Genomic DNA, 27,828 nt, shown 5'->3' on the forward strand with positions numbered 1-27,828 from the left:
AATCCCTCATGCTTTTTATGTATTGAAAATTGTTAATGTCATCTGAACTTTCATTAAGTAAAAAAGGTGAAGCCTTAACATTTGGGGAAGTCAGATAAATGATTTAGTTTGGCCATATGAAATCTGCCTGATTTTACTCTCACATCCCTTCCACATTTTTTAAAGATAGTCTTGGACTTTTGCTGGAGCAAAAGTCTTCATTAAATTCCATAGCTCAGTCATTAAAGGTTGCTTTATGTGATGTTTTATATAATTTTCAATTGTGATAAATAAAAGGAAGGTTACTATCTTTGATCACATTATTGGAGAAAAAAAAGTTTTACAAGACATTGTCCCAAGAGTCCAGTTTCTTATCTCCCAATGATTACTGTCACTAAAGACATACTGCAGGTTTATGTTTCCTGTAACACTTTATTTTTTCCTTACACTTTTCCCCCCACTGTTCTAAACTATAAATTCTGGTAATACTTTGCACTTATTTCAGTTATGCTAAAAGAAATAGGCAAGCAGGAGCCTTACAGGTTAAGATGTGTTGCTATACAAACTACTATCAATACACATTTTTGTCACATTTTGTCACATTTATTATTATTTTATATTATGGCTATATTATTGTCATATCTGTTTATCTGTTTTCTTCTTTATATGATAGGCATTCCTCGAGTGGCTCAGTGTAAATTTAGACTCCCCCTGAAATTAGTCTGCCTACCAGATCAGCCTTCAAAAACTGCGAGCCACAAGCTAACTATTGATACCAACAAACCTCCAGTCAGTCTCCTCAGTCTTTTTCCAGGTAAGACTATTGAAGTAACATGTCTGTACCATCAGGAATCTTTGGAATTTGGAATGGAATCCTTCATCAGTGGGTAGTGATGGGGGTAATTATCAGATAATTGTTAAGTAAGAATATAAAATGCCTCGAGGATTTCCCCCTGCTGCCCGCCTGTTCAAAGGCACGCAGCTTCTATCAACAAGGTAATAAGGTGCACCTTTTAAGCCTGATCAAAATTATCATAATCATTATTTTGCTTCAGCACTTAGTAATGGAAACATCAGATGTTTCACTTGGAATGTAAATATTTATCACTCATATTTATTGTCGGCTTTTGGCTATATATTCCTTTTCTAAGTATATCTGTGTTTACTGCTCATCTTCATTGTAGGTTTCTGCTTAGGCACCTTTGAAAAGTATAGTCCTGTGACCCTGGAAAGTAATCTCCTTAAGTAGGTGTTCTTTTATGATTCTGCTGTCTCTAGCCCTTGAAGGGGGAGAATGCTCATTTTCTGGTTCTGATCATTTAGAATGGGCTTTGTAGTTAAAGCTTGAACATCACCGTGAATAAACGGAGCAATTTGTGAAGGTCTGACTTTCTCTAGGTGTCAGCTTTTCTTTCTGAATAACTTAGAAAAGAGAGAGAACTTGATTGGATAAAGAATCTTTAGTAGCCAAGGTTTCTCATGTGTCACATTTATTAATTTTCCTGGTGATGGGATGGAGTTAAATAAAACATTTGTGGATTAAACCAGTCCTTAAAAACAACATTGTTGGCTAGGAGATATATTCTCACTCTTGCATTACCAAATAGGGTTTAGAATACTAAATGTATTTCCCACAACTAGAAATAGATGCTAAGTTAACTTTCATGTTAACTACTTTTTAAAAAAAATTTTTATTTATAAAAAGGAAACATTGACTAAACCATAGGATAAGAGGGGTACAACTCCACACAGTTCCCACCACCAGAACTCCATATCCCATCCCCTCCCCTGACAGCTTTCCTATTCTTTAACCCTCTGGGAGTATGGACCCAGGGTCATTGTGGGATGCAGAAGGTGGAAGGTCTGGCTTCTGTAATTGCTTCCCCACTGAACATGGGCATTGGCAGGTGGATCCATACTCCCAGCCTGTCTCTCTCTTTCCCTAGTGGGGCAGGGCTCTGGGGAAGCAGAGCTCTAGGACACATTAGTGGGGTCGTCTGTCCAGGGAAGTCTGGTCGGCATCATGCTAGCATCTGGAACCTGGTGGCTGAAAAGAGAGTTAACATACAAAGCCAAACAAATTGTTGACCAGTCATGGGCCTAAAGGCTGGAATAGTGCAGATGAAGAGTTGGGGGGGGGGGGGTCCTCCATTTTGTAGATAGCTAGTAGGCATATTTTAGTTATATTCCAAAGGGCCTGTGGCTATACTAGTGGTTTTGTTTTTGTTTTGCCTGAGCCTGAAATCTGATATACAGGTGGATCCTAATTATTGTCTGGGGAGGTGATATCATGGCTGGCAGAAGGACCAGAAAGCTGGATCAGGAAGAGAGTAGCTCCCAAATATGGGAAAGGTGTATAAATATTGTTGACTACTACTTAAAATGTTTAAAGTTGGGAGTCAGGTGGTAGTGCAGCAAGTTAAGCGCAGATGGCAAAAAGCGCAAGGACCGGCATAAGGATCCCAGTTTGAGCCCTCCGACTCCCACCTGCAGGGCAGTTGCTTCACAGGCGGTGAAGCAGGTCTGCAGGTATTTATCTTTCTCTCTCCCTCTCTGTCTTCCCCTCCTCTCTCCATCTATTTCTGTCCTATCCAACAATGACGGCAACAATAATAACTACAACAATAAAACAACAAGGGCAATGAAAGGGAATAAGTAAATAAATATTTTTTAAAAATGTTTAAAATTTGACTTTGATTAGTTTGAAGAGTTATGATTATTGTTGTTGTTGTTATTATTATTATTATGACTATTACCTCCAGGGCTATTTCTGGGGCTTGATGTCTGTACTATGAATCCACTGCTTCTGTGGCCATTTGTCAGTCTTTTGGACAGGACAGAGAGAAATTGAGAGGGGAGGGGAAAACAGAGAGGGAGGAAGAATGATAGATACCTGCAGGCCTGCTTCACCACTTGAGAAGGGACTCCCCCCGCCCCCGGGGTTCGAGCTAGGGGCTCGAACCTGGATCCTTGTGTGGGTCCTTGCGCTTTGTTTTATGTGTGCATAACCCTGTGACCACCGCCTGGCCCCTAGTTTGAATTATTTACAGAGATATATTCACATATAACTATAAAAATTCTACAAAATTAAATGTTCTTTATGATAATCTGTTCTTTATTTTGGATTGAACTTGGATATATATTGTTAGGAAATCATTCTTTACCTTTTAGTTTCTTTTTTCTTTCCACTTCTCAGTTATTATACTTTGTATAACAGATGCGAATTATGAAACAAGACACAGGGAAACACTACTTTTGTAGCATCCTCTGTAAATGCACTAGTTCCTTGGGTTTCCTATAAGATACTGGGAGTATAGCTGTAAATTTTATGTGGAGCACAAAGTTTATTGGTGCTTTTGAAAAATGTTTCAGACACTGGTTTCTAAGGAATTGATCTTTATTACAAATGGAAGAAAACCACAGAGGTTTGAATAAAACTACATGATTTTGACGGGAGTCGTTCTCTGGAATATTTGCATTAGGGAAAAAAATGCAAAGTTTTACTTAGGAATTTCTCCATGTTCTTTCTAGTTTTGGAATTAATGATTTTGATATCACAAAGTGTCTCATGCATGTCAATATCTGTGTCCTTCTTACTTACTTGAGAATTAGTGTTCAATGACTCACTGAAAAGTTTTCTTTCCCATAAGATCCAATTTTGTGATAGTGGCTGGGGCTCTGGGGAGATGGGGTACCATGACACATTTGGGAAGATATTCTGCCCAGGGAAGTCACGTTGGTGTCCTGGAAACATCTGCAACTTGGTGGCTGAGAAGCATTAAGATATAAAGCAGAACAATTGGCTTCACAATCAGGAACCTAATGGTAAAAGCGTAGCAGATGAAATTTGGGGGCTTTATATTAGAAGAGGGTAGGAAGTCTATCTTAGGTATATCCCAAGGGGCCCATGACTTTACTCATTTTTGCCTGAGCCCAGCAGCTAACATGCAGGTGGGCTAAGAAAGGTCTTGTCTGGGAAGATGGTGTCAGAGTTGAGGATAGGACTAGAAAGCTGGATCAGGGCAGAGAGAAGCTCTCAAATATGGGAAACATAGAAAGAACATTAACTGTCAACCCCGTCAATCTGATTTTGGGCCCATGACTACTCATATTCAGCACAGGAGGCTGTGTAACCTCTGCATCCCTGTAGGTCTGAGCTCACATTCCATAGTCACAGCTGGGAACATTCTAGGCTGCACTGCTTTCAGGACTCATTCCACTTCCTCGGGTGGCAGAGTTGACCCAGCCTCCATTCGAGAGGGAGGCAGTTTCATTGCTGCTCTACATTGAGGGCAAGGTACTGTAGAGGCCTACTACAGGTTTGGTGATGCTGCTGCAGATGGAGATGACCAGTGATGGCGGAGAGAGGGATTTGTTAGAGGTCTAGGCTCACCATGTCTATGTGGGAATCCCAGGGTTCCCTGACTAGGGCCCTAGATAATGGGTTCAGCCCAACTCTCTGTATCAAGCATTTGGTGCCTTGCTTTGTAGTCATGCAACATTAGTGCTTCCTTGTTTCTTTTCCTCAAAGGATTTGCCAACCAGTCAGAAGACGATCAAGTGAACGTGATGGGTTTTCGCTTCTTAGGAGGTTCCCGGGTGACTCTCCTCGCTTCCAAAACCTCTCGTAAGTCAAACAGTGTGTATTAGCGCTCTTTGAAATTGTCTGCTGAGGACAAAACACTGCAGGTCATCTTCCTGTCAAGGGTTCTTGCAAAGCGTGATGTTGGGTTAAATACTGAGACGCGTGCCTCTCTGTGATGACAGAGCAGGATCTGTGTGGGTGGTGGGAGTAGTGTGCAGGTACCTACCTGTCTTAGAAGGATGAGACAACTGTCTTGTAAATCACTGACACAATGGGACAACACAAAAATCTAAGAGGATGGTACTAGACATAAAGGCCCTGAGCTAGAATGATAGGACCCTATTTTATTAGGACTATGTAACTTTGAATTTAGAAGGGAGAGTTTTAAGAGGGATTAAAGGGTTAGCAAGTTTACTGGCCAGATAGGTATACAGTAAACTAGGTTTTAAGATCTACTGGAAATGAGGGTTTCTTTTTGTGTGTGTGTGTGTGTTTATATTCTTATACCCCCTTTTGACAGTGGCAATAACAAAGGCACAAGAACATGTCTTTAGCTGAGACTAATCTCAATAGAATTAAACTGAACAAGTATAGCACTGGGAAATAGCCAGCATGTGCTTTACCAAGCATGAAGTACTGGGTTCCAGCTCTGCTGAGACAGGCAAATTGTACGGACAGCACTTGGGGTACTCTGTTCTATGAACAGTAGTGCTGAGGGGTTTTGGTAGCTCGCTCATTAAGAAAAAAAAAAAGAGCTGGGGAACTGCTCTGCAGAATTGAGCAGAGACTGAGAATTTATTCCCAACATTGCATTTAAAACCAGTAGTTATGTGGTCTGGGAGGTGACGTAGTACCTAGGGCCTTGGACTCTCAAGCATGAGGTTCTGAATTTAGTCCCTGGCAGCACATATACCAGAGTGATGTCTGGTTCTTTGTCTTTCTCCTCTTATCTTTCTCATTAATAAATAAATCAAATCTTAAAAAAATAAAACCAGTAGTTACTATAGAGTCAGGTTTGAGTTACTGATTTTGTTGCTTCATAGGAGAATAGTAGTTGATACTACTCAGTGTTAAACCGACCTCTCTTGTCTATCGAATGTCAAAACTACGAAACTCACTGATATGATTTATCTACACTTCCACAAAGATAAAGTGTCAAGAAAGAAAGTGCTTAACAAATTGTAGGAACAGTAAGGATAATAATGGAGGGAAATGGTTGCCTATATGTGATAGAGGAATATATTTACTCAATAATATTTAATTAATAATAATATTTTAATATACAGATAATGTATTTAATAAACGTGGTTGAGTGTACAATACAATTTTTTCCTGTAGTGTGGAAAGATAAAACTCTAGGTCTCATTTCTGTTTCTGGGTTGTAAGCCTAATCTTATTTTATAATTTATATTAAAAATATTTTTACCAGAGCAGTGCTTAGCTCTGGTCTGTCACTGTTAGATATTGAACCTAGAATCTCCAATCTTCATGCATAAAACTCTGTGTAGACAGACCAGTGGCAAATAATTGAGAACTCAAGAATTAGCCCTCACACTCATAGTTAACTAATTTTTGTCAAGAGAGACCAAAATAGTAAATGGAAAAAGAAGAGCCTACTCAGCAAATGGTGTTGGGAAAATCTCCCATATGAGTTCTTTTTTGGTTTTTGTTTTTGCTTTTTTTTTTTTTAACCTCCAGGGTTACTGCTGGGGCTTGGTGCCTGCACCACAAATCCACTACTCCTGGTGGCCATCTTTTCCATTTTTGTTGTTGTTTGATAGGACAGAGAGAAATTGAAAGGTGAGAGGAAGATGGGGGTGGGGTGGGGGAATGGGCTAGAGAAAGATATCTGCAGACCTGCTTCACCACTTGCAAAGTGACCCTCTGCAGCTGGGAAGCTGAGGTCTTGAACCAGCATCCTTGCGTGGGTCCTTGTGCTTCATACTGTGTGTGGATTCAAGGGAGTTTATTGCTGGAATGGAGAGAAGGCCAATGGAAGAAACAAGAATTTCAAAGAAATGAGATGTCACATTCATAGATACTGAAAGATTGTCCTTGATATTAGTGCCATGAATAAGCAATCATAAGTAAATAAATAAATAAAATAAAAATAAGACAACATAAAACTCAGAGAGGAAGATACAATATTTTGAAATCTTAGAGAATTACCACTCAAAGTTATATTTAAAAAAGTAGAATGAAAAATATGCTTTACAAGAAACATGAGTGTATATGGCATTTCACTTTTAATCAAAATCATTGCATGTCAGGGGACAATGAAAAGCACTTCCCCATGATTAAAAGGAAACGATTTTCAACTGAGAGTGCTATTCCCCACTAAACTGCTAATTAACTAATTAGTATTGAATGCTAAGTAGATAGTTATGTACTTAGTCACAGGTATCTAAGAAATTCTACATAGCAAATTTGTGTAGCTTTTTATAGGCCTTGCAAATAGAGATGATACCTAATAAACGGACAATTTCAGTATTTTGAAGGATTTCCCCTTTTTTTTTTTTTTTGCCTCCAGGGTGATTGCTGGGCTCGGTGCCTGCACTATGAATCCACTGCTCCTGGAGGCCATTTTTTCCCTTTTGTTGCCCTTGTTGTTTATCGGTGTGATTTTTATTATTATTGCTGTCACTATTGTTGGATAGGACAGAGAGAAATGGAGAGAGGAGGGGAAGACAGAGAGGGGGAGAGAAAGACAGACACCTGCAGACCTGCTTCACCGCCTGTGAAGCGACTCCCCTGCAGGTGGGGAGCCGGGGGCTCGAATTGGGATCCTTACGCTGGTCCTTGCGCTTGGTGCCACGTGTGCTTAACCTGCTGCGCTACCGCCCGGCCCCTCATAATTTTCTTTTATTAGTGATTCCCTTTAATGGAAACTGCATTAGTTCTCTCAGAGTCACACTGGCTATTACTTCTCTTACTGTTTAAACACCCCCCCCCCTTTTCCTATGGTCCTGCATTCTCTTGCTTTAGAAGTCACACCTACTACTTTGGGGGATCTCCTTTTTTTGTTTTTGAAGGAATGATTGGTTTGAAGAAGGTCAAGTTTAAAATCTCTTTGCTTTCTCATTGTGATTATTTCACTTGCATATGTAATGGAAACATTCCAGTTGTGTCTGTGAAAAAGAGTTGTATATTGAGAAGCTTTATTTTTCTTAATTTCCTCTTTTTTGTTTATTGGGGGATTTATGGTTACCATCTTATTTATTATTCATTCATTTATTCTTTTAGTGATTTAACATTGGTTTACAAAATTACAAGATAACAGGGATACAATTCTACCTCATCCCCACCACCAGCCTTCTGTGTCCCTATCCCCTCCATTGAAACTGCAGTGATTCTCACAAGTTCCCAGATATGAGCTGCTATTTCTTTAATCATCTGTCTGTCTGTCTATCTATCTCTATATTTTTGCCCATTTTTTTCCCTATGGTCCTTCATCCTTTCCTTTCTATATCAAATCTATACCTGTTACTTCTGAATGTCCTTCCTTTCTCCCTCTTCTCTCTCTGTGTCCTGATGGGATTGGGTTTCAAAGCCCCTCTAGTCATCTTTCTCTTGCATTTCTCCCCCTCTGGGAGTATGAATCAAAGTTTTTCATGGGGTGCCGAAGGTGGGAGTTCTGACTTCTGTAATTGCCTCTCCAGCGGACATGGGCATTGGCAGCTCAGTTGATACCCTCAGCCTGTTTCTATCTTTCTGTATTGGGGTGGGGCTCTGGAGAGGTGAGGTTCCAGGATACATTGTATCTGCTCAGGGAAATCAGGGTGGAATCATAGCATCTGAAAATTGGTGTCTGAAAGGCAGTTAAGATATGAAGCAGAGGGAGTCGGGTGGTGGCGCAGTGGGCTAAGCACACGTGGCGCAAAGTGCAGGGACGGCGTAAGAATCCCGGTTCGAGCCCCCGGCTTCCCACCTGCAGGGGAGTCGCTTCACGGGCGGTGAAGCAGGTCTGCAGGTGTCTATCTTTCTCTCCTCTCTCTCTCTGTCTTCCCCTCCTCTCTCCATTTCTCTCTGTCCTATCCAACAACAAAGCAACGTCAACAATGGCAATAATAACCGCAATGAGGCTGCAACAACTAGGGCAACAAAAGGGGGGAAAATGGCCTCCAGGAGCGGTGGATTCATGGTGCAGGCACCGAGCCCAGCAATAACCCTGGAGGGGAAAAAAAAAAAGATATGAAGCAGAACAAAATGTTTAATAAACAAGAACTAGAAAGTAGAAATAGAGCAAGTGAGAATAGGGATTTCAGGGTGGTAAGAAACTAGGAAGTCTATTCTAGGTATGTTCCCAGCAGTTCACGAGCTTAGGAGTTTTTGCTTGTGTTTGATAGTTAACATGTAGCAGGACTAAGAATATTAGAAGAATATTATCTAATATTATCTAAGAATATTATCTAATATTCTTGGAAGATATAGTCAAGAGAATAGAGCTAGAAAGCTGGATTAAGGCAGAGAGTAGCTCCCAAACTTGAAGAGAAAATATGAATACAGTTCACTGTTTACCACACAGTCTGAGCCAGGGCCCATGTATATTCCCATTTAGTGCAGGAGCCTATGTAACCTGTGAGTCCCTGTTAGTCTGAGCCCTCAGTCCATGCTCACAGCCGGGAACATTCTAGGCCGCACTCATTTCAGTTGGTTTTCCTTAAGTGGCACAGCAGGCTGACCCAGCCTCCCTTTGGAGAGTGGGACAGTTCCTACCACTGCTGCTTTAAGAGAGCAAGGTCCTGGCGAGGCCCTCAAATGGGCTTACGTGATACTTCTGATGAATGTGAGGGAGTGACGGTGGACAGAGGGATCTACTAGAGGTCTAGGCCCATTTTATCTATGGAGGAATCCAAGGATTCCCTGACTAGGGCCCCATGTGAGGGAGTGACTTGGTAGTGACCAGAAAGAACATCATTAAGGGAGCTGGTCTCCTACCTTTTTCCAGATTTTGTAATGTCTTCTTTATATGACCAGCATGGACTTTTTCCCAGTTGTTACAGCATTGAGTGTCAGGTATAAAGACTGTCAGGGCTCTTCTGAATCTTCTGAATGGGAGAGGAACAGGGAACTGATAATAGAATGATTGATATGCTTTAAGAAATACATTGTAGTTGTTATTGGACCTGAATAAAATGAATTTTTGCAAGGTTTTTTTTTTTTTAAAGGATCTTGGGGAAATCAAGATATTACTAGACAAAGCACATTCTTGAAATGTGGTTCAAGTTGAAGAGAGGTATCTTCAGATGTTTAATAAAACAGTAAATTTTCTTGTGTTCCTATTTTAGGGAACCTGTTATAGTCTTTAATGAGATCACAAAATTTGAGGGACATCTTAAAATCACCTGGCGTCTACGTCTACTTGTGAGCCCTTCAGTGTGTGTACTCAAGCAGGTGTCCACAGTGATTCAGCAGTATATTGCTGTGGACGTTTATTTTAGGAATTCTTAGCAGCATCACTGATGGACAATGGGGATATTTTATAAGTCCATCTTGGAGAAAGTTTTTTTGAAAATTAAATGTACAAAACCATCCTTAATTTCTGCTAATTTCACAGGAGTTGTCTGTTTAGATGATTATACCAGTATCTGCTGAAATTACTTATTTCTTCCAACTTTTTGGCTTAAGAAAGGCATTCATCTGCTTTTCCATCTCACATTTTAAAATTTCCAAATAGCTTAACATATTCCGATGCTTTATTTATAACACAAATACAAACATTATTTATATTGATGAGCTTCAGCTGTTTTGATATGAGTGCAGCCTGGCAAGATGCATTTTTGTGCCTTGCTTAAATATACTTTTTCTCCATTTGTAGTAGAATGGAATGGCAATTGACTAGGCTCCAGTCAACACAGTTTATTTCGCTTGGAAGCTGAAATGGTTATTTCCACGAGGCTGCTATTATAAGATGCAAAGGAAAATAGATTAAAAAATAAACTGAATGTACATTTTGGCAGCTATTTTAATTACTGATATTGTAAGAGTGTATTTGAGAATACATCTTTCTTCTTTCATGTTATAGAGATTTTATTCTCTTTTCCTGAACTATATACTCTGGAAATTCTCCAGTGCAATGACGTTAACCATCTTGAATTACTAATACTGAGAAAATGTTTAACAGGCAAAATAATGCCTTATACATCTTTGACTCAGTTATGTTGATATTGATAACCTGGAAAAAATATAGTGTTTGTATTTCTGAATTCTATGTCTAGTGGTATTTTTTCCATTGGTAAGTGTATTAATTTTATTTTCCCCCTGTATGTCTTGATGAAAGCAAGAAAACTGAAGTCCAACATATCATACCTGTTTAAATTTTCATTATGATTTTTACATTTCTTTTACTTGGTGACACTCACATATTATAGTTGATGGTAGTATTGTTTTAGTCTGTTTGGGTCTTTATCACAAAATACACAAGGCTGGGTGACATACAACAAATTTATTTCTCATTATCCTCAAGACTGAGAAATTTAACATCAAGATGATGGTGGATTTGATGAGGGCCTCTTGACTATCCATACGTCTTTATAGTGCTTGACTTTTTGCATCATCTGAACATGTCAGCAGTGTGAAGGGAACTCTCTTGGATCTCTTTGATGTGAGTGCTAATCTTATTCCATTCATGAGAGCTCTACCCTTAAGACCTGATTCTGTCGGAAAGGCCCTAACTCTAAATATCGTCACAGCAATGGTCTGGGTGGTGGTGCACTTGGTAGAGTGTAGAGTGTAGACATTACCCTGCACAAGGCCCTGGGTTTAAGTTCTTTGTCCTGTGGGAGAGCTGGAAGGTTTCCTGAGAAGTGAAGCACTGCTGTGAGCCTGTTTCTTTTTCTTTCTTTCTGGCCCCCTGCCCTCCTCTCAACTTAACCCAATCCTATCAAATAAAGAAAACAAACAAACATACATACACTGGTTGTTAGGGCTTGATATGTTTTTTTTTTTTTTTTTAACAAGAGCACTGCTCAGCTCTGGCTTATGGCTTGTGGGGGATTGAACCTGGGACTTGAGAGCCTCAGGCATGAAAGTGTCTTTGCATAACCATTATGCTATACCCCCACTTTTTTTTTGTTGTTGCAGGGGTGAGGAAGAGAGAAATAATAATTCAGTTTAGCAAGTACATGCTGAACTTCTAAAATCTTACTTTCATAGAGCTCAAGATTTATTTTTCCACTGTGCATTGCTTTCTATCAGATATTTTAAATTGTCAACCGATATTTTTTTAAAGAAAGATCTATTTATTTATTCCAGAGAGATTGAGGAGGAGGCAGTAAACTGGGGCACCACATGCCATATGAGGTACCAGGGACTGAAATGAGCACCTCACTTCTCCATAGCATCACCTACAGAACCACTCTTTCTGAGTGCTGGATTCTTCTGTTTTACTTTTTAAATTATCCTTTATTATCTCTACTTATCTATTGGATAGAGACAGCCAGAAATTGAGAGAAAGAGAGATACCTGCAGCCCTGCTTCACCACTCGCAAAGCTTTTCCCTGCAGGTGAGGTCTGGGGGCTTGAACCCAGGTCCTTGCACATTGTAACAGGTGCGCTTAACCAGGTACCTGGCCCTGAATATTGGATTTATCTTGGATTAAAAAACTTACAACAGTAAATTGTCTTTGCATAGGTCTTTGTCTAGACAGCAGTATATTTGATCTCTCAGCAACCTTGGTTGCAGGCTTTTCCTCCCTTTGTATAGATGAAACATTGAAAGGCTGATTTATTTGTACCATAGTTACATATTTCAAATGTTGTTTTCAAGCTTGGCTCAGAGGGTAAGTAGTGAGAAATTGGGTGCATTTTTTTTTGCTGTAGTTTCTATGTACCACACCATCATTTTACCTGCAATAAGACTGTAATGTTCTAACTACAAATCTATTCTTGCCCCTTTCCAATTCATTTTCTACTTGGCTCTTCTAATAAAAATAAAGGGGAAAAACAAACAATAACAAAGTATATCATACCACTCTCTAGCTTCACATCCTTTGTGTTTATATCATGTTCAGTCTCCACTAAGCCGCAGAGACCTCCTTTCATATTCTAGCCCAAGCCCAACACACAGCCTCATCCACAGGCTTGTTCTTCTCACCTGCATTAGTAGGCTTCTCACTTTTTTCTGCCTGTTGGGCTTTGTGCCTGTTGTGTACTGCTTTTCTTGAGGTCCGGACTTTTATGTGCAAAAATGCAGAAGAATATGGTTTTTTCTTTCTGACCAGAGCACTGTTCAACACTGGTTTATGCTGGTGCTGGGGATTAAACCTGGGACTTCGGAGTCTCAGGTTTGAGAGTCTCTTTGCATCTCTCCCTGCCCTTTTGCCCTTTGTTTGTTTGTTTGTTTTGGAATATGAGTTCAGACTTAACTTGACAGTACTGAATCCTAGCTCTGATTTAAAATGCATTTGGATTGACTTTGGAAAAATTACTTAACCAATCTATGTCTGGTTTTCATCTCTAAAATGAGAATAAGAATAGTAATTCATAATATGTAAGAATCCAATGAGATAGTTCTTAAAATGTGTTGCAGTTTTCTGCCATATTACTTGGTGCTATGTATCTTTTAGGTGCTAGTATTCTTTTTATCATTTTTCCTGTTGGTACTACTAAGCATCAGTACTATTTTTTGAGTGTGGCCTGCCGTTTCTACAGTATCTTATTTTTTTACCACAGTGCCTTTCTTATCTGCACCATAGTGCTTGCTGAACTGTAGCTTTATTTGCCGTGTAGTTTCTGTTCTCCCTGAGCTGTAGAGCCTGTGAAGGTACCATGAGAGTTCTGGGCCCGGCTGCCTTGCCCGGCTAGCTCACCGTCACCACCCCCTTCAAAGTGCAGCATCCTCCCTGTGTCAGCTGTGGGTGAGGAGGCATTTGGGTAGGTGGTCATTGGATTTGTCTTTCCCAACAACAGCTTAACTCCTGCCAGCTGAGCTCGGGGGTTATTTTGCCAAGAGTCCAGTAAGTGTTTTCTTCAGTTGTAAATTCTGAAGAATTGTGACTCTTTTTATTGGACTGACTTGCCTTGTTGAATTGGATATGTCTTGCATATATATATATATATATATATATATGATTTATGGATGATCTAACATAAATCAGTACTGTTTGTTGTCATAGTTCAGCCTAAAAAATGACTTCCCCAGCCTCAGTGGCCTCCTCAGTGAGTCTGAAAGCACATTCTTGCCTCAGGGCCTTTGCACCTACAATGCTCTTCTCTTGGAGTGCCATCTCTACAGTCAGGGCTTAAACCTTGACTTCAGAGCAGCTCCATGGCTTGAATGTTTAATTCTGATGTCATGGGACAGACGACATGGTTATTTATAAAAGCCATGACAATTCCAGCGGCAATCAGAGTGACAGCCAGGTATGCTGGCAGGACCACATCCTATCAAAGACATCCTCAGTCCAGACAGTTTCTACGCAGAGCCACAGAGCTGAGACTGAGGATTGAAACCTCCACAGTGACAGACAGTAGAGCCGAGAGAGCCTCTTGGGGAGAGCCTTTAAGGTAGGAGCCTGCTCATGTGCAAGGCCCTGAAATGGACCTGTTGGACTAAATGGGAACACCACATTATAGATGATGACACAGTGCTGTGGTGTCTTTTAAAAAATTATTTATTTATTATTGAATAGAGGCAGAGAGAAGTTGAGAGCAGAGGGGGAGATAGAGAGGGAAAGAGACAGAGTCAACTGCACCTCTGCTTCACACTCGTAAAACCACCCTGCAGGTGGGAACCACAGGCTTGAACCAGGGCCCTTGCACAGTGTCAAGTGTGCGCTCAACCAGGTGCGCCACCGCCTGGCCCCTCTGTGATGTCTTCTACAGGAGAAGCTATCCAACCCCAGAAGACACCGAAACTGATGAACAGCTTGCCGGACTGCAGCCATTCAAACAGGAAGTGAGGGGGAGATGAGGGTCTGTGTGGGGAAACCCACAGGATGGTGTGAGTAGTCTCAGAAGCCTGTGGTGTCAGTGAAACTTCTGAAAGAAGGGGTAGGCAGGACAAAGACACTGCAGCTAGAGCTGACAGTCTTGACGACACTAGTCACTATGTCCAGGTGAGGCTCTCACAACCCTGATGTCCAACTGCAGCTGATGAGGCCTGAGAAGACTGGGCTGTCCACTGACCACTGCTGTCTTTTTTTTTTTTTTTTTGCCTCCAGGGTTATTGCTGGGGCTCAGTGCCTGCACCATGAATCCACTGCTCCTGGAGGCCATTCCCCCCCCCCCCTTTTGTTGCCTTTGTTGTTGTAGCCTTGTTGTGGTTATTATTGTTGTTGACGTTGTTCGTTGTTGGATAGGACAGAGAGAAATGGAGAGAGGAGGGGAAGACAGAGAGGGGGAGAGAACACCGCCCGTGAAGCAACGCCCCTGCAGGTGGGGAGCCGGGGGCTTGAACCAGGATCCTTATGCCGGTCCTTGCACTTGGAGCCACGTGCGCTTAACCCGCTGTGCTACTGACCCCCGACCCCCTGGCCGCTGCTATCTTTTTTTTATTTTATTTTTTTATTTCTTTATTGGGGAATTAATGTTTTACATTCAACAGTAAATACAATAGTTTGTACATGCATAACATTCCCCAGTTTACCATATAAGAATACAACCCCCACTGTATCCTCTATCATCCTTCATGGACCTGTATTCTCCCCACCCACCCACCCCAGAGTCTTTTACTTTGGTGGGCCGCTGCTATCTTAAGAGCACTGCTAATTCTGTTTGCCCAGCTATGTGCTCCAGTTGGGCCATGGGCAAAGAGGATGTTTTTCTTTTTGTAGAAATGTAGAGTAGTTTTGTAACCTGGACAAGCCTCTCTTGGGAAATTTCTACTGTGAAGATGTGGGCTCCCGCCTGCCTTGATTTAACAAGGCAGGATCTCTCGGCTCTACTGTCTGTCACTGTGGAGGTTCCACATCCTCAGCCTCAGCTCTGTGGCTTTACATAGGAACTGTGGAGTGAGGATGTCTGATCGGGTGTGGCCGTGCCAACACAGCTGTCTGTACCTGCCATCGCCTCACCTGGCTGTCACTCTGGTCTCCGTGTCAGCGTCTTGCTGTGCCCTCTGGCCTGGCTCACTGTGCGGCTGTACCATCTAATTTGTTGCATCTGGCAATGCCTGGTGCGACAGTATGTGCACCCCATGTTCTGGGAGATCACAAAAGCTATAAAAGCTGATGTGGTTGGCCCAGCTCAGCTTCTCCTAGCACATTGCCTGACCTAGAAGGGGGCTCTGAGCTGAAGCAAACACCTACCTCAGGATGAAAATACAGGAGGTTAAGTCCCACGACAGAAACCAGACATCTGCTTAGAAGGGACCTTAAAATGATTAAGACCTAGAGACACTGCCGAGCCAGCACCAAAGGCCTTTCTAGGGCAGATGGGAGCACAGAGATCTCTGCATCTCAACAGGTGACCTGTAGCTCTTCTCTGCTTAATTCAACACCTTCCAAGGAGACTTTTAAGAAAAGTACCAAAGACCAAGGAGCTCAGAATTTAGTGGAGTGAGGTATTTTCTTGTCTTCTAGAGCAACTAGTTGGGAAGACATATCGTTTTTGTTCAGTTATACTTGGTATAGGATCACGCCTCCTGCTTTTCATAACGCCTTGCTGTTGTCTGATTTCTCTGTTACGTGATAGGGCTTCACTGTAACGGAACATAGAGTCATCTGCCTCCTGACTTCTGTCACGAAGCCAGACTTTATGGTTTGCCCTGGCTTGGTCCCCTTTTGCCCCATTGTTTCATCTGCTGTGATCTGGAGGGTGTTAAGACCTTGCTTTCTTCACGATTTATAGCACATTGCACTGAGTCACACACATTAAGGAAAAAGTGAATACCAGTTTGGGTTTAGTATGTTGGACCCAGGCTCAGCTTGGAGAGCATGCAGGATTTAAACGCATCTAATCCCATGCTTCACCAATACCATTCTCCTTTCCTCTCCCTCTCTCCTCCCACCCCACTTAGGTAAGTGAGTTTGTGATCTGGGAGGTGGCACAGTGGGTAGAGCGTCAGACCTTTTAGCATGAGGTCCTGAATTTGACTTCCAGAATCACATATGCCAGAGGGATGTTCTGCTTTTCTTTCCAAATCAGTTATATAAAAGAATACTGAATTATTTTTGTGCTCCCAATATTTCCCTATGAGATTATACAAATAATGGATGATCATTAAATATTTAATGAAATGGAATCGGGGACTTAGTTCTAGATCTCAAAGAGTGTATATTCTATTTGAAGAGACAGAATCAAGCCAGGTGGTATTGTGCCTCGTGGAGCACACATGTTACAATACTCAGGACCCAGGTTCAAGCCCCCATCCCCTGCCTGCAGGGGTAAACTTCAGAAGTGCTGATGCCCGTCTGCAGGTGTGTCTCTGTCTCTCTCCCACTCTATCTCTCCCTTCCTCCTGACTTCTGGCTGTCTCTGTTAAGTAAAAATAAAACAGAAGAGACAGAATCTATCATCTGAAAAGTTAAACAAGAATATACACTGTTTTTCAGAATATAGTGAAAAAAACATCAATTGCCAAAAATCACCTTGTGAAAAACTAGTAAAATGTTTACTAACACACACATACCTTATTTTCACATCAAAGTAGAAGTGTAAAGACAACTTATAAGTTATTTCACTGAACAAAGAGAGGGCTTAGCTAGAGGGCGAACGTAGGCTTTGTCTGCATCCGACCCTGTGACTTCTTTCCTTCCTACCACACGGGACCAAATTGTGCTCTTGCCTCTCTCTCCCTCACTTTTTCATGAAATTAATCCGGTTAGAACTAATTTAAATATTTTAAGTCACAAAGACAATTTGGATATGAGACCTGAATGAATAGAAAAGGAATAAAATGGGAGTCGGGCGGTAGCACAGCGGGTTAAGTGCACGTGGTGCAAAGTGCAAGGACCGGCGTAAGGATCCCGGTTTGAGCCCCCGGCTCCCCACCTGCAGGGGAGTCGCTTCACAGGCGGTGAAGCAGGTCTGCAGGTGTCTGTCTTTCTCTTCCCCTCTGTCTTCCCCTCCTGTCTCCATTTTTTCTCTGTCCTGTCCAACAACGATGACATCAGTAACAACCACAATAATAACTACAACAATAAAACAACAAAGGCAACAAAAGGGAATAAATAAATATTAATAAAAAATAAAAAAGGAATAAAATAAATGTTTAGACCTTCCATCTCGGAATTACCTTCTCAGATCCTAGGGAGTGTAATTCTTTGACTCTTTTGGTGCACACTTTCATTTTACTAAAAATCTCTTGCTCTGTTTTAAAAAAGAAATGATATATATGTATATATGTAACTATACACTCATTGGTGGCTAAGTGCTTAGTGAAATTTTTACATGCTGTCTCTAAATTCAGAGAGATGCAGGATTATTGCTCGGTAGGTAAAATTAATAGCCATTCTTTGGATTAGTAATATAGTTTCAATCCCAACTTGGTTATTAGCTGGTTAGATAATAGTGAAGATTATTTTAACTCACATGCTAAATGCAGTGACAGCATATTCCCTATAGGGCTGTAGGACTGCTATTGTTTAAAGAAGTAAAGTACTTACAAGACTGGCGCATGTTTCACTGTGATGGCTGGTAAAGAAATCAAGGTATCTTGTGAGGTCGGTGAGGTTTAAACAAGGACCTGGTAGGTCGAATTTAGGTTGATGTGGAGGCCGGATAAATATCATTAAACCTAGCCCTGGTATCTAACCTGTTTCGTGGTATTTTGTAAGTCTCTGAAATTCTCTGTGCCTGGGTTACTCCTTTGCTTTGCTTTGCTTTTCTTCTCTTCTCTTTTCTTAGTGATTTAATATCGGTTTACAACACCGTGCCCTATGTTGCCAACACAGTGCATAGCTGGGGCGTAACACATTCTCACTGCTGCTGTCACAGATGCAGTTGTCAGTGACTATGTGGGACTCACTAGTCCCTTGTTAGGCCTGTGTGGTTTTTTCCCATGCAGTGGCGAGATTTACTGAGCACGTTAGCCACTACTATATCAAGATAAAATTAATTGGATTTAATTAAGTGGCAGTGTATCCCCCTCCTCCACGGAGAACAGGAGGGATTCTGTCGGGCTTGCGGTGCCGGAGGGAGAGATGATCCGGGAACCAAGCTCGTGGTGGTCTCAGTACAAATCGTTATTCATGCGGGAGCCCCAGAGTCCACCTGAGTGCAGGCCTCCTCTAGGTCGGGATTGCGAAGACAGAGAAAGCAGAAAAGCAAGTGGCTTCTGTGATACCATGAGTGGGAGGGGCTGGATATGGTAGCGGCTTCCGTAGCAACGGTTGCCAGGGATTCAGTAGGCAGGAATCAGGGATACCATATGTAAGACAAAGCAGAAGACAGGTGTGCAGATAATAATACTAGCATGGAAATAGGGTGGTTTGTGGGCCCTGCCAAGCTCCACCACATCCGCACAATTCCCCAACAGGTTTTCTCAAGAGGAGCAGCAGGGGAACAAGAAGGCTAAGTATTTTAGAGTTTTTGTGTTTTTTTTTTTTTTTTTTTTAATTTTTTTAAATTATCATCATTGGATAGAGACGGCCAGAAATCAAGAGGGCAGGTGGTGATAGGGAGAGAGACAGAGAGACACCTGCAGCCCTGCTTCACCACTCGCGCACAAAGCTTTCCCCCTGCAGGTGGGCACCAGGGGGCTTGAACCCGGATACTCGTGCCCTGTTCATACGTGCGCTCAACCAAGTGTGCTACCACCTGGCGCCTGTCTTTAGAGTTCCGTCCCCCCCCCCCCCCTTTTTAAATGCTACTCTATGTGTGACCTATCTGCCAAGGCATTTTGCACGGGCTGCTTCAGTGCTTGCAGCTGGCGCAGCAGAAGGCGAGTGGCCATCGCGCAGGCTCACAGGCCAGTAGTGAGGGATGATGGCCTCCCTCACGCCGGCCTCGGACACACCTGGTCTCTGCCAGCTTTGCTTGCTGCCATGGTGATCTGCTTCCCCGGGATCCTCAGCACGGCCTCGTCATCTTCACGATTGGGGACAAGCAGCAATCTGAACCGCATGGCGCTGAGATTGCAGGGTCGGTGTAGAGACGCACAGCAATGCTGCTCAGCTATGAAAAATGGTGATTTGGAGTCTGAGCGGCGACGGCGACGGTGGTCGCGGGCAGGTGCCGCAGCGCAGCGCGGGTTGCGGTGCTCGGGCTCCGGCCGGGCCAGCAGCGCCATCTTGTTCCCGGGAAAGGGGCTGCGGGGTGGCGCGGGGGCCGATGGGAATGGCCTGGAGGCCTAGGCCCAGGAGCCCGAGCCCGAGGGAGGCGCAGGAGGGAGCCGGAAGCCTTCGCAAGGAGCTCCAGACCGAGGCAGAGAGGCAGATGGACGAGCGCCCACCTCCAGGCCGCGCTGGCCCGGCGGCCATGGCCGCTGAGGAGAGGATGGAGGCGGATGGCCGTCCCGCAGTGGGCAGTGAGGACTGTGTGCAGCGGCGGAGGAGGAGCCGGAAGCACACTTGATGGCCCACTGCGGGACAGGCCCACTGCGGGACGCGCAGAGGAGGCCCAGGACGGCCGTCAGGGCAGCGGCCACGGCCGGGCCAGATGGCCATGCGCCGCCCTTGCTGGGAGGAAGTCTGTGCTAGGAGGAGAGAGTCAGGGGCCGGCGGTGGCGCGGCGGGATCAGCGCACGTGGCACAAAGCGCAAAACCGGCGCAAGAATCCGGGTTCGAGCCCCCGGCTCCCCACCTGCAGGGGCGTCGCTTCCCAGGCGGTGGAGCAGGTCTGCAGGTGTCTGTCTTTCTCTCCCCCTCTCTGTCTTCCCCTCCTCTCTCCATGTCTCTCTGTCCTATCCAACAACGACGACAACAACAACAGTAGAACAACAAGGGCAGCAAATAGGCAAATATAATATAAATAAATTTAATACAAATAAATATATCAATATATTAATATATATATATTTAATATAAATATATTTAACATATAAAATGTCTTTGATATATAAATACATTTAATAAAAATAATTTAAGTAGAAAAAATTTAATAGAAAATATTTAGAGAAGGAGGATAAAAGGGCCTCTGGGAGCAGTGGATTTGGAGTGCAGGCACCGAGCCCAGCAATACCCTGGGGGCAAAAAAAAAAAAAAGATACATAGTTAAAAGAACTATACTAGGGGCTCGTGCGCTACCGCAAAGTGCAAGGACCCGTCCGGTTCGAGCCCCCGGCTCCCCACCTGCAGGGGAGTCGCTTCACAAGTGGTGAAGCAGGTCTGCAGGTGTCTGTCTTTCTCTCCCCCTCTCTGTCTTCCCCTCCTCTCTCCATGTCTCTCTGTCCTATCCAACAACAATGATATCAATAACAGTGACAATAGTAATTACAACAATAAAACTGCAAGGTTAGCAAAAGGGGGAAAAAACAGCCTCCAGGAAATGGATTTATAGTGCAGGCAGAGGCCCAGCGATAACCCTGGAGGCAAAAATAAATGAATAAAAATTGAAAAAAAGAACTATACTGTATATCCTGCCCTTGTGACCACATGCCTTTGGAATTACATTTGGAAATTTGGAATAAAGTTGAAGTTTTTTTTTTCTTTCAAGCCTATATCATGCCTATGTTCTAAATAAAATAAAACTTTATCCATCCCATTTTGGCATTCTTCTAAGAATTAGTGATGATGTATATAGCTTCAGCAAGTAACTATTTGTTAATTAGCATTTTTTCCTTAAATAATTATTTTTTTCTCCTTTAGAACGGTATCGAATTCAGAGTGAACAGTTTGAAGACCTTTGGCTCATAACAAATGAGCTTATTATCCAGCTACAAGAATATTTTGAAAAACAAGGAATCAGAGATTTTGCCTGTTCTTTTTCTGGATCAATGCCACTTCAAGAATATTTTGAGTTGATCGATCATCATTTTGAGGTGTGTGTGACTGTAACCCGTGCCGTCTGTACTTGTTCTGTGCCATGCTGTAGAGCAATGGTCGTGTAGGGACCTAGTGGTGGTGGCCCACCCAGGGGAGTGCACACCTCACTATGGCCTGGGCCTGCGGTGAAGCCCCTGTCCTCACCTCCAGAGAGGAAGCTTCCTGAGTAGTGAAGTTGTGTGGCAGGCCTTTCCTCTACCCTCTCTTTCTCTTTCCTTCCTTCTCTCCTTCCCTCCTTCCCTCCTTCACTAGTTTTTTCTCTGTTTTTATTTTATTTATTTATTCCATCTTTTTTTTTTTTTTTGCTTCCAGGGTTATTGCTGGGCTCGGTGCCTGCACCATGAACCCACCGCTCCTGGAGGCCATTTTTCCCCCCTTTTGTTGCCCTTGTTGTTGTAGCCTTGTTGTGGTTGTTGTGGTTGTTGTTGTCATCGTCGTTGGATAGGACAGAGAGAAATGGAGAGAGGAGGGGAAGACAGAGAGGAGGAGAGAAAGACAGACACCTGCAGACCTGCTTCACCGCCTGTGAAGTGACTCCCCTGCAGGTGGGGAGCCGGGGGCTCGAACTGGGATCCTTTGGCTGGTCCTTGCGCTTTGCGCCACATGCGCTTAACCCGCTGCGCAACCGCCCGACTCCCTCTCTGTTTTTACCAAAAAAAAAAAAAAAAAAGAAAAAAAAAGAAAGAAAAGAAAAGAAAAATAAGAAACAAAATACTTGCTGGAAGCAGTGGATTCACCCTGCAGGCTCCTAATCCCAGGTGGAACCCTTGTTGCAAACAAAACAGAACAGAACAAAATTCTGCTATACATGCTATTAGGCCATGTGCTTCCAGTTATTATGTTTATGAAGATGGTGGTCTTTGAGAATCTTTTTCTTCCCTCTTGCCCAGTCTCTGATCCATTGCAGACATTTACTGAGTGGTCGCCTGGAGCTAAGCATGTAATCTGGCCTTGGAACAGAGCTGATTTAATTCTCTCACTTGGGGACTTAACCTTTGACCCCAATAACCCAGTGCTAAAACTGTTCGACCTTACAGGCAGCCATTGGCTAAATAATTTATAGCAGGCCATAAATGAACTGTGGCTGTGAAGTGTTTTTTTTTTTTTTTTCCTTTTTTAAATTAAAAAAAAAATTTTTTTTTTTAAACGACCATACCAGAAATGCTCCATCTGGGTGAAGGGTAACCACATAAAATATTCTCTGGTGTATGGTGTCAAGAGCATTTTGTAAATCATGAATGAGGAACTATAAGTAAAGGAGCCTTGACTGTGCTATCTGACTCTTTTTGTAATTCTTCTTTGGAAGTGTCTTTAGAACCTACATCAGTTTTTTTTTTTTTTTTTTTTTTTTTTTTTAGTATCTTAATGTTATCAAATCATCATGTATTGAAGATTGATTTGTTATTAGAGATAACCCAGAGCCATGTTTTGTGGTGAATTGAACCATGGCATTATTGTTCTAAGTATTATATTTACTACATAAAAGTCATCAGTATCTATTTTATTATTTTTCTATAAGTAGCATCTATAGGCCATTCTAAAGTAGAATTTCCAAAGAATTTTGAACATGCAAGGACGCTTGAAGCTGGGAAGTAGGGACATATATGCAAGGACCTGGGTTCAAGCCCCTGCCCCCACCTGCAGGGGGAAGCAGGTTTGCAGGTCTCTCTTTTTCTATCTATAACTATCTAAATATCTCTCTTTCTATTTCTGTCTCCCCACCCCTCTCAATTTCTGTCTGTCTTGTCAGGTATAACAGAAAGAAAAAAGAAGGGGCCAGGCAGTGTTGGGCCTGGTTAAGGGCACCCATTACAGTGCAAAAGTGTCAGAAAATTGTGAGGATGTGGTTGAGCTCGTCAGGGCTTGACTTGAGGGGACATCCATCCTCTTATCAGACTTATTATCTGCATAATCATTGTTTTGCCTGAAAGATCCCCACCCATTCCATTCCTTTGATCGATCTTCTTTCTACCCTCAACACCCTCCCTGCCTGCAGGGTAGTATGAATCCTACCAGTTAAAACCCTCGCAACAGTTGCTAAGGGAGTTTCTACCTTCCCAGCCCCTTTTGCCATTCTCCGCCCCTTTCCTAGCCATTTCCGTTTCCGACTTGCCACTTCTGGGTCTGCCCTTTAAAAGCCTTGGCTCCATGAGCAATAAAGAATTGCACTGCCTCGCCACCACGAGTCTGTTCCTGAGTCATCTCCCTTGCTGAGTGAGTAGCAGCCCAGGCTGGCTCCGGTCGAGTTCTCTCCAGCCTAGAGCCTGGGAAGAAGCACCCCCTCGCTAGCCTGGCACAAAAGAACCCAGGTTCAAGCCCTTGGCCCCCACCTGCTGAGGGAAAGCTTCATGAGTGGTGAAATAGGGCTGCAGGTGTTTCTCTGTCTCTTTCCCTCTCTGTCTCCCCCTCCCTTCTCAATTTCTCTCTCTGTCTCTATCCAATAATAAATAAATAGAAGAAAAAAATGTAAAAAAAATAAAAAAGGAATTAAAAAAAAAAACCCAAACATTTAATGAACCTTTTCTTAGCGGCTTTTTTTTTTTTTCTCTCCCAGGGTTATTGTTGGGACCCGGTACCTGAGCTACAAATCCACTGCTCCTGGAGGCTAATTTTTCCCCCCTTTTTATTGTTTACCGTTGTTGTTGTTCTGATTATTTCTCTTGTTGTTATTGGCTAGGACAGAGAGAAATGGAGAGAGGAGGGGAAGACAGAGACGGGGAGAGAAAGACAGACACCTGCAGACCTGCTTCACCGCCTGTGAAGCGACTCCCCTGCAGGTGGGGAGCCGGGGCTCGAACTGGGATCTTTACGCCGGTCCTTGCCCTTTGTGCCACGTGCGCTTAACCCGCTGCGCCACCGCCCAGCCCCTTAGTGGTCTCTTTTTAAGGAATCAGTTAGCATTTGTAATGTAGTTTAGAAACTATAAAGAATAAAAGAAACTATAGATGTTTGCAAATTTGAGAGTATGTCTTTGAACTGTCAGTCACAAGTTCTGTATACTGTTCATTTTCTTCATTATGCTAAGAGTACTGACTTCTCTCCCTTTCTCCTTCTCTCATCCCTTTCCTTTATTTCCTTTTTTAAAAATAAATGGCTGGAGCTTCACTGCTCAAGTCTTACTTTTTCATATAGAAAGACTGACAGAAATAGACCACAGCAGAGAAGCTGCCTTAGTACGGTGTGGTGCAGTCTATTAAAAAAGTCAGGGTCTCGGGCCTGCAAATCTAGTGCCCTACCTAATGCACAGCCTCTCTGGCCACTTATTGTTCAGAACAGTACTTGGCCCTACAATCAGTAACTGTTTTTGAAATTCTGAAATTTTGACATATAAAAATATCTTAATCGGGAGTCGGGCGGGGTAGCACAGCGGGTTAAGCGCATGTGGCGCAAAGCACAGGGACTGGCGTAAGGATCCGGGTTGGACCCCCGCCTCTCTACCTGCAGGGGAGTCGCTTCACAAGCAGTGAAGCAGGTCTGCAGGTGTCTGTCTTTGTCTCCCCCCTCTCTGTCTTCCTCTCTTCTCTCCATTTCTGTCCTATCCAACAACAGTAACCACAACAACAATAAAATAACAAGGGTAACAAAAAAGGGAAAAAGTGGCCTCCAGGAGCAGAGGATTCTTAGAATTGCCTGCATTCTTACTTTAAACATTTTATGTTGTGCCCGTGGAACCTGAATTTAAGGAATTTTTCATTCTAGCTGCGACTGAATGGTGAAAAGTTAGAAGAACTTTTGTCCGAAAGAGCCATACAATTCCGGGCTATTCAACGGCGGCTCCTAACGAGATTCAAAGATGAAACCCCATCTCCTCTGCAACACCTGGACACCTTGTTAGATGGGACTTACAAGCAGGTCAGTGTAGTGTCAGTGACAGCTTTACACTACTTGATAGAATTCTGTTTCTCTACCCTGGACCAAGTATCAGACTCTCAAGGTTGTTGTTTCTCTTCTCTGTGTTACAGGGTTGTGACTAGCATGTAAGTTTGACTCATAATAATCTGGGCTCAAGGTCAAACCTTGCCACTTTTAAAGCATGTGGTATTGGGTAAATTATACAGGACTCAGAAGATTTCATATTTTATTTTTCCTGCTGGTTATAAGGGTGTTTTTTTTTTTAATCATTTATGAGAAGCAGTCTGCCCTATCCCAGGCTTATATCATGTGCTTGATGAATGTCACTACTGTGATTAGTGTTACTACAAGATGATTCTTGGTGCATTCCATAATTATCACTGCAGTTTTCCACTTGTCTTATCAGGCAACTGACTTACATTTGCTTTTATTTACTATTTGAGATGATGTTTTCAATTTTTTTATTGGGGATTGAAATTTTATAGTAAATACAGTTGTTGATACATATGTAAAATTTCTCAGTTTGCTACACAGCACTCTCACCACCAGCCTCAGTCCTGAGATGATGTTTTGAGAACAACCCTTTGTTGCAAAGAGACTTAAAAAAAAAAAAAAAAGCACTTTAGGGCCAGGTGGTGGCGCACCTGGTTGAGCGCACATGTTAGAATGCGCAAGGTCCCAGGTTCAAGCCCCTGGTCCCCACCTGCAGGGGGAAACCTTTGCAAGTGGTGAATCAGGGCTGTAGGTGACTCTCTGTCTCTCGCCCACTTTATCACTCTCTTCCCTCTTGATTTCTGACTGTTTCTATCCAATAAATAAAGATAATAAGAAATTAAAAACACACTTTTATTAGTGATTTAATAGTAATTAACAAGATTGTAAAATAACAGGTGTATAACTCTACACAGTTCCTACCACCAGAGTCCCATGTCCCATCCCCTCCATTGGAAGCTTCCCTATTCTCTATCCCTCTCGGTAAGCATGGGCCAAAATTAAAAGAGGTGTTTGTTTTTTTTTCTCTCATTGCTCTTTCTTTTTTAATGTGTTTATTTAATTATTATTGGATAGAGAAAGAGAAATTGAGAGGGGAGGGGAGATAGGGACAGAAAGAGACAGAGATCACTTATAGCCCTGCTTTACCCCTTGTGAAGGTTTCCCTCTGCAGGTGGGAAGTAGGGACCTGAACCTGGGTCCTTGTGTTTCAGTGAATAAAGTTTTTCCATTTGCCCATTGTAAATTTCCTTAATGTATCCTGGAGTTCTGTGTAAATGTTATCTCTTTGAAAGAACCTTCATGTTTACTTATAGTTTTAGAAGATGCAGTGTTGAAACAAAGTAATCATGTAGAGAATGTATTACTCTTTATGTCATGTACATGACGTATGCAGGTGAGCTATGTTGTTAGCAGTTCTGGGTATATTCTTGGAAGGAAATTTGCTCAATCAAAAAGTATTTCACAGAGGGCTGGGCATTGGTGCACCTGGTTAAGGGTATAGATTACCATGCACAAGGATCCTGGTTCGAGACCCCACTCCCCACCTGCAGGGGGAAACTTCATGGATGTTGAAGCAGGTTTACAGTTCTTGTTCTCTCTCCCTCCTTCCCTTCTCAATTCCACTGTCCTAGCTGATAAAAAAAGAAAGAAGAGAGAAAGGAAAAACTTCACACATACGCACACTCGTAAGTACACACTATTTACAGAAATGCTATACCAGGTTGCAATTTGACTAGCAATGTATGAAAATGTCTGTTTTGTAACTGTTGTTACACACTTCCCCTCCCAGATGAGCTGTTTTGCTGAGCTCTGTTCCCATTTTATGGATGAAGAGTTTGAGACTGAGCAGAGCTAGACAGATTGCTCAGTGGCGTATTGTCTCGTACACTCATTCACACAGCCCGTGCTTAGCAGATCACGTGGCATTTTCACTTACATTATTTTCAGGTGGGGCATAGACATCCTGCATTTCTTCTAGCAAGAATAGTCAGGTTAAAGAAAGAGGAGATGGGGGGTCGGGCGGTGGCGCAGTGGGTAAAGCGCACGTGGCGCAAAGCGCAAGGACCAGCGTAAGGGTCTTGGTTCGAGCCTGCGGCTCCCCACCTGCAGGGGAGTCGCTTCACAGGTGATGAAGCAGGTCTGCAGGTGTCTGTCTTTCTCTCCCCCTCTCTGTCTTCCCCTCCTCTCTCCATTTCTCTCTGTCCTATCCAACAGTGAACAACATCAACAATGGTAATAATAATAACCACAACGAGGCTATAACAACAAGGGCAACAAAAGGGGGAAAAATGGCCTCCAGGAGCGGTGGATTCATGGTGCAGGCACTGAGCCCAGCAATAACCCTGGAGGAAAAAAAAAAAAAGAAAGAGGAGATGCAGGCAATCTGTGCACAAATTGATAGTGTGTGTATTCATGATAACTCAATATTCTCTGTGTCTGTCACAAAGGTAACAACTTCTGGAGAGTTCTTCAGTCTGTATTACAGCAGAGGCAACTTTATTAACTGGTGAACTTATTCTGAAATTCAGTTTCTTTGTCATTAAATGCTAATGC

General features: G+C 42.7%; 1 protein-coding gene across 6 annotated transcripts in view; it reads left to right on the forward strand.

The window, feature by feature from the left end:
* BBS9 (Bardet-Biedl syndrome 9) overlaps positions 1-27,828 on the forward strand; it is a 420,670-nt gene that overhangs the window by 201,450 nt on the left and 191,392 nt on the right. For all 6 annotated transcript variants that reach the window (XR_009551114.1, XM_060195812.1, XM_060195813.1 and 3 more), the window contains 4 exons: positions 653-793; positions 4,511-4,606; positions 21,253-21,425; positions 25,129-25,281. Coding sequence is in view for 5 of the 6 variants with exons in the window: in XM_060195812.1 (XP_060051795.1) it covers positions 653-793; positions 4,511-4,606; positions 21,253-21,425; positions 25,129-25,281 (563 nt within the window). In the remaining variant the exon portion in view is untranslated. The remainder of the gene's footprint in view (positions 1-652; positions 794-4,510; positions 4,607-21,252; positions 21,426-25,128; positions 25,282-27,828) is intronic.

Source organism: Erinaceus europaeus, chromosome 8 (genome assembly GCF_950295315.1).
Source record: "Erinaceus europaeus chromosome 8, mEriEur2.1, whole genome shotgun sequence".
In the NCBI taxonomy this organism is placed as follows: Eukaryota; Metazoa; Chordata; class Mammalia; order Eulipotyphla; family Erinaceidae; genus Erinaceus; species Erinaceus europaeus.